Source organism: Pelophylax lessonae (assembly GCF_965119305.1).
Source record: "Pelophylax lessonae genome assembly, chromosome: 3".
Classification (NCBI taxonomy): Eukaryota; Metazoa; Chordata; class Amphibia; order Anura; family Ranidae; genus Pelophylax; species Pelophylax lessonae.
In genome coordinates this window covers 595,442,165-595,450,809 of record NC_138770.1, presented here as the reverse complement: position 1 = coordinate 595,450,809, position 8,645 = coordinate 595,442,165, and the positions used below count along the sequence as shown (strand labels likewise).

At 52.5% G+C, this 8,645-nt stretch overlaps 1 protein-coding gene across 1 annotated transcript in view; it reads left to right on the top strand.

Moving 5' to 3' along the window:
- Nucleotides 1-3,198: 3,198 nt before the first annotated feature.
- LOC309549498 (serine palmitoyltransferase 3-like) overlaps nt 3,199-8,645 on the top strand; it is a 201,814-nt gene continuing 196,367 nt past the window's right edge. The window contains exon 1 of the mRNA XM_082249832.1: nt 3,199-3,451. Coding sequence (XP_082105958.1) covers nt 3,299-3,451 — 153 coding nt within the window. The 5' untranslated portion in view covers nt 3,199-3,298. The remainder of the gene's footprint in view (nt 3,452-8,645) is intronic.

The following is an 8,645-nucleotide window of genomic DNA, read 5'->3' as shown; positions in this document are numbered from 1 at the left end:
TCTGCCCCTCAACTCGGTCCAGTGACCACCAGTCTGCTCCTCAACTCGGTCCAGTGAGCACCAGTCTGCTCCTCAACTCGGTCCAGTGACCACCAGTCTGCTCCTCAACTGGGTCCAGTGACCACCAGTCTGCCCCTCAACTCGGTCCAGTGACCACCAGTCTGCTCCTCAACTCGGTCCAGTGACCACCAGTCTGCTCCTCAACTCGGTCCAGTGAGCACCAGTCTGCTCCTCAACTCGGTCCAGTGAGCACCAGTCTGCTCCTCAACTGGGTCCAGTGAGCACCAGTCTGCTCCTCAACTCGGTCCAGTGACCACCAGTCTGCTCCTCAACTCGGTCCAGTGAGCACCAGTCTGCTCCTCAACTGGGTCCAGTGACCACCAGTCTGCTCCTCAACTGGGTCCAGTGACCACCAGTCTGCCCCTCAACTGGGTCCAGTGACCACCAGTCTGCTCCTCAACTGGGTCCAGTGACCACCAGTCTGCCCCTCAACTCGGTCCAGTGACCACCAGTCTGCTCCTCAACTCGGTCCAGTGACCACCAGTCTGCTCCTCAACTCGGTCCAGTGACCACCAGTCTGCTCCTCAACTCGGTCCAGTGACCACCAGTCTGCTCCTCAACTCGGTCCAGTGAGCACCAGTCTGCTCCTCAACTCGGTCCAGTGAGCACCAGTCTGCTCCTCAACTCGGTCCAGTGAGCACCAGTCTGCTCCTCAACTCGGTCCAGTGAGCACCAGTCTGCTCCTCAACTCGGTCCAGTGAGCACCAGTCTGCTCCTCAACTTGGTCCAGTGAGCACCAGTCTGCTCCTCAACTCGGTCCAGTGAGCACCAGTCTGCTCCTCAACTCGGTCCAGTGAGCACCAGTCTGCTCCTCAACTCGGTCCAGTGAGCACCAGTCTGCCCCTCAACTCGGTCCAGTGAGCACCAGTCTGCTACTCAACTCGGTCCAGTGAGCACCAGTCTGCCCCTCAACTCGGTCCAGTGACCACCAGTCTGCCCCTCAACTCGGTCCAGTGACCACCAGTCTGCTCCTCAACTGGGTCCAATGACCACCAGTCTGCTCCTCAACTGGGTCCAATGACCACCAGTCTGCTCCTCAACTCGGTCCAGTGACCACCAGTCTGCCCCTCAACTCGGTCCAGTGACCACCAGTCTGCCCCTCAACTCGGTCCAGTGACCACCAGTCTGCCCCTCAACTCGGTCCAGTGACCACCAGTCTGCCCCTCAACTCGGTCCAGTGACCACCAGTCTGCTCCTCAACTCGGTCCAGTGAGCACCAGTCTGCTCCTCAACTCGGTCCAGTGAGCACCAGTCTGCTCCTCAACTCGGTCCAGTGAGCACCAGTCTGCTCCTCAACTCGGTCCAGTGACCACCAGTCTGCTCCTCAACTGGGTCCAGTGACCACCAGTCTGCTCCTCAACTGGGTCCAGTGAGCACCAGTCTGCTCCTCAACTGGGTCCAGTGACCACCAGTCTGCTCCTCAACTCGGTCCAGTGACCACCAGTCTGCCCCTCAACTCGGTCCAGTGAGCACCAGTCTGCTCCTCAACTGGGTCCAGTGACCACCAGTCTGCCCCTCAACTGGGTCCAGTGACCACCAGTCTGCCCCTCAACTCGGTCCAGTGAGCACCAGTCTGCCCCTCAACTGGGTCCAGTGACCACCAGTCTGCTCCTCAACTCGGTCCAGTGACCACCAGTCTGCTCCTCAACTCGGTCCAGTGACCACCAGTCTGCCCCTCAACTCGGTCCAGTGACCACCAGTCTGCTCCTCAACTGGGTCCAGTGACCACCAGTCTGCCCCTCAACTGGGTCCAGTGACCACCAGTCTGCTCCTCAACTCGGTCCAGTGACCACCAGTCTGCTCCTCAACTCGGTCCAGTGACCACCAGTCTGCTCCTCAACTCGGTCCAGTGACCACCAGTCTGCTCCTCAACTCGGTCCAGTGACCACCAGTCTGCTCCTCAACTGGGTCCAGTGACCACCAGTCTGCTCCTCAACTGGGTCCAGTGACCACCAGTCTGCTCCTCAACTGGGTCCAGTGAGCACCAGTCTGCTCCTCAACTGGGTCCAGTGACCACCAGTCTGCCCCTCAACTGGGTCCAGTGACCACCAGTCTGCTCCTCAACTGGGTCCAGTGACCACCAGTCTGCTCCTCAACTGGGTCCAGTGACCACCAGTCTGCTCCTCAACTCGGTCCAGTGAGCACCAGTCTGCTCCTCAACTCGGTCCAGTGAGCACCAGTCTGCTCCTCAACTCGGTCCAGTGAGCACCAGTCTGCTCCTCAACTCGGTCCAGTGACCACCAGTCTGCTCCTCAACTGGGTCCAGTGAGCACCAGTCTGCTCCTCAACTGGGTCCAGTGAGCACCAGTCTGCTCCTCAACTGGGTCCAGTGACCACCAGTCTGCTCCTCAACTCGGTCCAGTGACCACCAGTCTGCTCCTCAACTCGGTCCAGTGACCACCAGTCTGCCCCTCAACTCGGTCCAGTGAGCACCAGTCTGCCCCTCAACTGGGTCCAGTGACCACCAGTCTGCTCCTCAACTCGGTCCAGTGACCACCAGTCTGCTCCTCAACTGGGTCCAGTGACCACCAGTCTGCCCCTCAACTGGGTCCAGTGACCACCAGTCTGCTCCTCAACTGGGTCCAGTGACCACCAGTCTGCTCCTCAACTCGGTCCAGTGACCACCAGTCTGCTCCTCAACTCGGTCCAGTGACCACCAGTCTGCTCCTCAACTGGGTCCAGTGAGCACCAGTCTGCTCCTCAACTGGGTCCAGTGACCACCAGTCTGCCCCTCAACTGGGTCCAGTGACCACCAGTCTGCTCCTCAACTGGGTCCAGTGACCACCAGTCTGCTCCTCAACTGGGTCCAGTGACCACCAGTCTGCTCCTCAACTCGGTCCAGTGACCACCAGTCTGCCCCTCAACTGGGTCCAGTGACCACCAGTCTGCTCCTCAACTGGGTCCAGTGACCACCAGTCTGCTCCTCAACTCGGTCCAGTGACCACCAGTCTGCTCCTCAACTCGGTCCAGTGACCACCAGTCTGCTCCATTGAAGGCTGTGTCCCTGGAATGAAGTGTGCTCCGGGGAGGTGTATTGCCCCCCCCCCCGGGACAGAGGTGACAAGGTATTGGTGGTCCCGGCGGAGATCTCCTGTCTGTAGAAAGGTGAGAGATCGGAGAAGGGGAGGGGGTGATCGGGAAGGGCCAGTCCTCCTCCCCTCCCCCTCTCGGGGCCGCCACACCCTTCCCCCGGCGGATAATCCTGATAGACTAGTCGGCTACCTGTGTGCTCCGATCTATGGATCTGCTTCATGAGTGCGCTACAGCCTCTGCTGCCGACACCCTCTCCGCCATGGCCGAGCCCCGACCTCACTGCAATGGGATACACAAATCTCCCCCCAAACATCTCAATGGACTGACCAAGAGGAACGGCTTCTCCAAGACTCTGCAGGTGAGCCGGGCACACAGGTGTGTGTGCTGGGGGAGGAGAGAGGAAATCTTCTCTGCTAGATCCAGTCTACTCTGTGCGATCTGATTGTACGATCTCCTCACCCTGATTGGACGCAAAGTCAGAGAACTGTTCTGCTGTGTCCTCACATTACATAGTTTTGGTAAATCTACGATCTGATTGTGTAGTGTATGTCCAGTGTTAGGGGAATCACTATTGCTGACATTAGTTTGTTTTATATGAATGGATTGTACAGAAATAGAAAGCTACTCCTTTCATATCTGGTTGCCATGGGTTACAGCATCATATGTAATAGCTGGTTGCCATGGGTTACAGCATCCATAGAGAATATCTGGTTGCCAGGGGTTACAGAAGCATACATGAATATCTGGTTGCCATGGGTTACAGAAACATATATGAATATCTGGTTGCCATGGGTTACAGAAGCATAGATGCATATCTGGTTGCCATGGGTTACAGAAGCATAGATACATATCTGGTTGGCATGGGCTACAGAAGCATAGGGAAATATCTGGTTGCCATGAGCCACAGAAGTATACGGTAATACCTGGTTGCTATGGGCTACAGAAGAATAGAATATCTGGTTGCCATGGGCTACAGAAGCATTGGGGAATATCTGGTTGCAATGAGCAACAGAAGCATAGGGAAATATCTGGTTGCCAGGGGTTATGGAAGCATAGAGGAATATCTGGTTGCCATGGGTTACAGAAGCTTAGGGAAATATCTGGTTGCCATAAGCTACAGAAGCATAGGGAAATATCTGGTTGCCAGGGGTTACAGAAGCATAGGGAAATATCTGGTTGCCATGGGTACAGAAGCATAGGGAAATATCTGGTTGCCAGGGGTTACAGAAGCATAGGGAAATATCTGGTTGCCATGGGTACAGAAGCATAGGGAAATATCTGGTTGCCAGGGGTTACAGAAGCATAGGGAAATATCTGGTTGCCAGGGGTTACAGAAGCATAGGGAAATATCTGGTTGCCATGAGCTACAGAAGAATAGACAACATGTAATTACTGTGGGTTACAGTATCATAGTGAAATACCTGGTTGCCATGGGTTACATTTGCCTTTTTCAACCAGGGTGCCTCCATGTCTCTTTAGGGGTGCCTTGGTAAAATGCCCATAAATTGTATACAAGCCACAAGTTGGATGAAAGCTGCCTATTAGTTACACAAAGTCACATGTTTTCTTTGTGCACCATTACAACCTTCCAGCCACTGGCGTCCTAACAACCAATGAAGTTATCAGTTGGAACATCTTTGTTTGCCCCCCCCCCCCCCCCGCACTTGGGTGACATTAGCTGAGTGAGGAAGAGAAACACTGGCATACTAGTCAGTACCAATGTGCAAAGGTGTATTTGGTTTGGAAAAATAAATTGCCTCTAATGGCAGATGTCCTATAGGTGTGAATGTCGCTGCAATATATAAAACGATGAGTTTGGTTTCTCCATTGTAGAATGGGGTGCCCTGGCTGAGATTGTGTATACATTTGAAGGGTTGTGAAACGCTGGGTTACATCATCGCTGGTGGTTGAACGCCTCCATACATAAAGGCATGATGTTAGTCATGGACATGAACTCTGTGATACGTGTTCTGGGTGATCATGTGAGATAATGAGGAAGTTGTGATCGGTATTTTCACTTTTCAGATGAGTGGTTAGCTGATGTATAGAGAGTGTAATGAAATATGTCTTGTCATCCTTAGCGACCAATCAGCTGCAAGCTGTCATTTTGTGCAGTCCAGGTGTGATAATGGAACACAGAATTAGATTGGATGACAGAGTCAGAAGAGGTATTCCTCTTGGCGCTCTGCCGCCGGTTACTCGGTTGTTGTTGTTTGTTACATTAGCATCAGAGCAGTGCTGCGGCGTCACTCCGCCGATAATGATGAATTGCAATTTAGATAAACAAGTGCTAATGCAAATATTTCTTTCTTGGTCTTATGTTGCCACACTTGTCTGCTGACCAGTGACTTCACTATGGTCCATAGGCACAGTGTGTATGAGCAAAGTGGATGTTTACAGAGGGGAAGTGTGTGAGGCCCTGTCAGGTTTTTATTGCTGTCTGGGTCCCCGCTGGGTAGTGTCACCCTCTCTGTGTCCTGGTGACCATTGTCCCCAGTACAGAAAGTTCTTCACCAGGCACTGGAGATGATGGGAGATCTTCGGATGGGGACACCTGTTCCCATGACAGATGTCTAAAGCTGACTATACAATCTACCTTAGCCCCCATTCACACTCAGCGTCCCAACTCTGACTGGGGTCTAACGGTGGCCAAATCCACGTTGATTGTATTATCCAATGAAGATTGATTCAGAAACCGATTGAACAGCTACAACTTCTCTTCTCTTCTGATCATTTTAGACTCTCATTAGATTTGAGTTGATCAGCCTAAAGCCGGCCATAGATTAATTAAATCTCGGCCGGTTCAGCAGGGACCAGCCGAGAGTCAAACCATCTATGGGCCAGGGGGGGATCCAGAGTCTAGTCTTGGGGGGGACACTGCCAGAAAATAAGGTGTTGCTTACGGAACTGTTTTTAACATACCATACAGTCCTAACCTTGTTTTATATAGTGCCACTTCCTCTGTGTGTGGAGGCGGTAGGGAGGAATCGTGAGACCTGCCAACCACCGTAATGAAAATTTTAGGGCCAGCCATGACAGTGGAGGAGGTCTTAACACTTTATCAACTTCATGGGAGATCTTTATGATTTCCCCACGGGTCTCCTGATGCGCTAACAGTATAGCAAACCTCTCCATCCGGGACTCCTTCCCTCCGCCACACACCGCGGCAAAACTAAGGGGGAAGGCGGCTACAGCGCACCTCTCCATCCAGGACTCCTTCCCTCCGCCACACTCCGCGGCAAAACTAAGGGGGAAGTTGGCTACAGTGCACCTCTCCATCTGGGACTCCTTCCCTCCGCCACACACCGCGGCAAAACTAAGGGGGAAGGCGGCTACAGCGCACCTCTCCATCCAGGACTCCTTCCCTCTGCCACACACCGCGGCAAAACTAAGGGGGAAGGCTGCTACAGCGCACCTCTCAATCCAGGACTCCTTCCCTCCGCCACACACCGCGGCAAAACTAAGGGGGAAAGCGGCTACAGCGCACCTCTCCATCTGGGACTCCTTCCCTCCGCGGCAAAACTAAGGGGGAAGGCGGCTACAGTGCACCTCTCCATCCGGGACTCCTTCCCTCCGCCACACACCATGGCAAAACTAAGGGGGAAGGCTGCTACAGCGCACCTCTCCATCTGGGACTCCTTCCCTCCGCCACACACCGCGGCAAAACTAAGGGGGAAGGCTGCTACAGCGCACCTCTCCATCCAGGACTCCTTCCCTCCGCCACACACCGCGGCAAAATTAAGGGGGAAGGCGGCTACAGTGCACCTCTCCATCCAGAATTCCTTCCCTCCGCCACACACCGCGGCAAAACTAAGGGGGAAGGCTGCTACAGCGCACCTCTCCATCCGGGACTCCTTCCCTCTGCCACACACCATGGCAAAACTAAGGGGGAAGGCTGCTACAGCGCACCTCTCCATCTGGGACTCCTTCCCTCCGCCACACACCGCGGCAAAACTAAGGGGGAAGGCGGCTACAGTGCACCTCTCCATCCGGGACTCCTTCCCTCCGCCACACACCATGGCAAAACTAAGGGGGAAGGCGGCTACAGTGCACCTCTCCATCCAGGACTCCTTCCCTCTGCCACACACCATGGCAAAACTAAGGGGGAAGGCGGCTACAGCGCACCTCTCCATCCAGGACTCATGCCCCTACAGCAGGGGTGCCCAAACTTTTGAAGAGTGAGGGCCACTTTAGTGCCTTGGTAACGGGTCGTGGGCCACAATGAGCGGAGCGAGCAGATGACATGTGCATGTCCACTCAGCATATGCAGAGCAGACACGGACACAGCCCATTCTACTCTATGGGCCCTCTGATCCGATCCACCCAGACAGAAGGAGATTCAATATAGTCCCCAAGCACCTGAAACAAGATCTGTCTGGGTGGCTGACAGCAACCAATCGGAGTATCCTTTTCATTCTTCCAGTCTGTACGGCAGGATGAAAGGAAGCATCTGATTGGCTGCTATGGGAACACAGTAGGGCTGATTTACAAAAACTGTAATATTGCTGTTAAGAACCAATCATCGCTAATTTTTCAACTGATGCCATGAAGCTGATTGGCTGCTATGGTCAACTGCTTCAGTTTTCTTTGCTCCAGTATTTAAAAATCAGACCGTCAGCCCCCCTTTTTTTTCACTCTTTAAAAAATCAGGCTGACAAATTAAATAAATAGAACATTTTGCGAGTGTCGTTTTAAACGAGTAAATCTTTTAAAATGTGTGTTCAACACTTGAAAACTGATCAGAAGCTTGGTTGCAGTAAATCGTTATTCATAAGACGGATTCTATGTGCCTGGGAGGCTTATCCAGATTCCTGTACAACTGAACTCTTCTGAATTGTTGCCCTTCTGGTTTTACTTCCCAGTTCTTGCCTCCTCTCCGATTGGCTGTTCCTGATTGTGTACTGTTGCCATAGTGACCTTGTAACTGCTGTGAATGACTATTCCTTTAGGCTATTAATTACATACACTGACCTCCAAACTGCTTCCAGTACGACTGCTATACAAAAAGAAATGTTTGTCCCATAATATCGTGCTTCTTGTGCTTTGCTGTAATACAAACAGACATGACATGAAAAAGCAGCAAAAAATTCCCACTATTGTGTGATGTGTATGATACGTTGTTACAGTTTCTTTAGTTTCCTTTCTGCCACCCATACTCCTACTCATATCACCAGGCTGACAAAGCATGTTATCGACAATTGTGTTATCTACATAGTCCTCATTTTAACGTATGTGTGACTGATTATATGATATCAGCCAAACGTAACATAGAAATATTAGTGTGTCTAGTATAATAAATGTCCCTGGGCTGTGTTCCAGCTAAAAGACTTGGGGTAAGGCAAGCCATAGATTATGAAATCTTCTTTCCTGCAACCTCAGGTTGCAAGAAAGAAAATCGCTTTATTCCTCCATCAACACAGTCAGTGCTACTGTGTTCCCTGCTGGCAGAACACAATGATTACTGCTAGCAGCCATAGCCGGTGGCAGTAATCGCATGCAAGAAATCCACCAGGCTGGTTGTGCTGAAGTCAATCAGAAGATCAGCTTTAAAA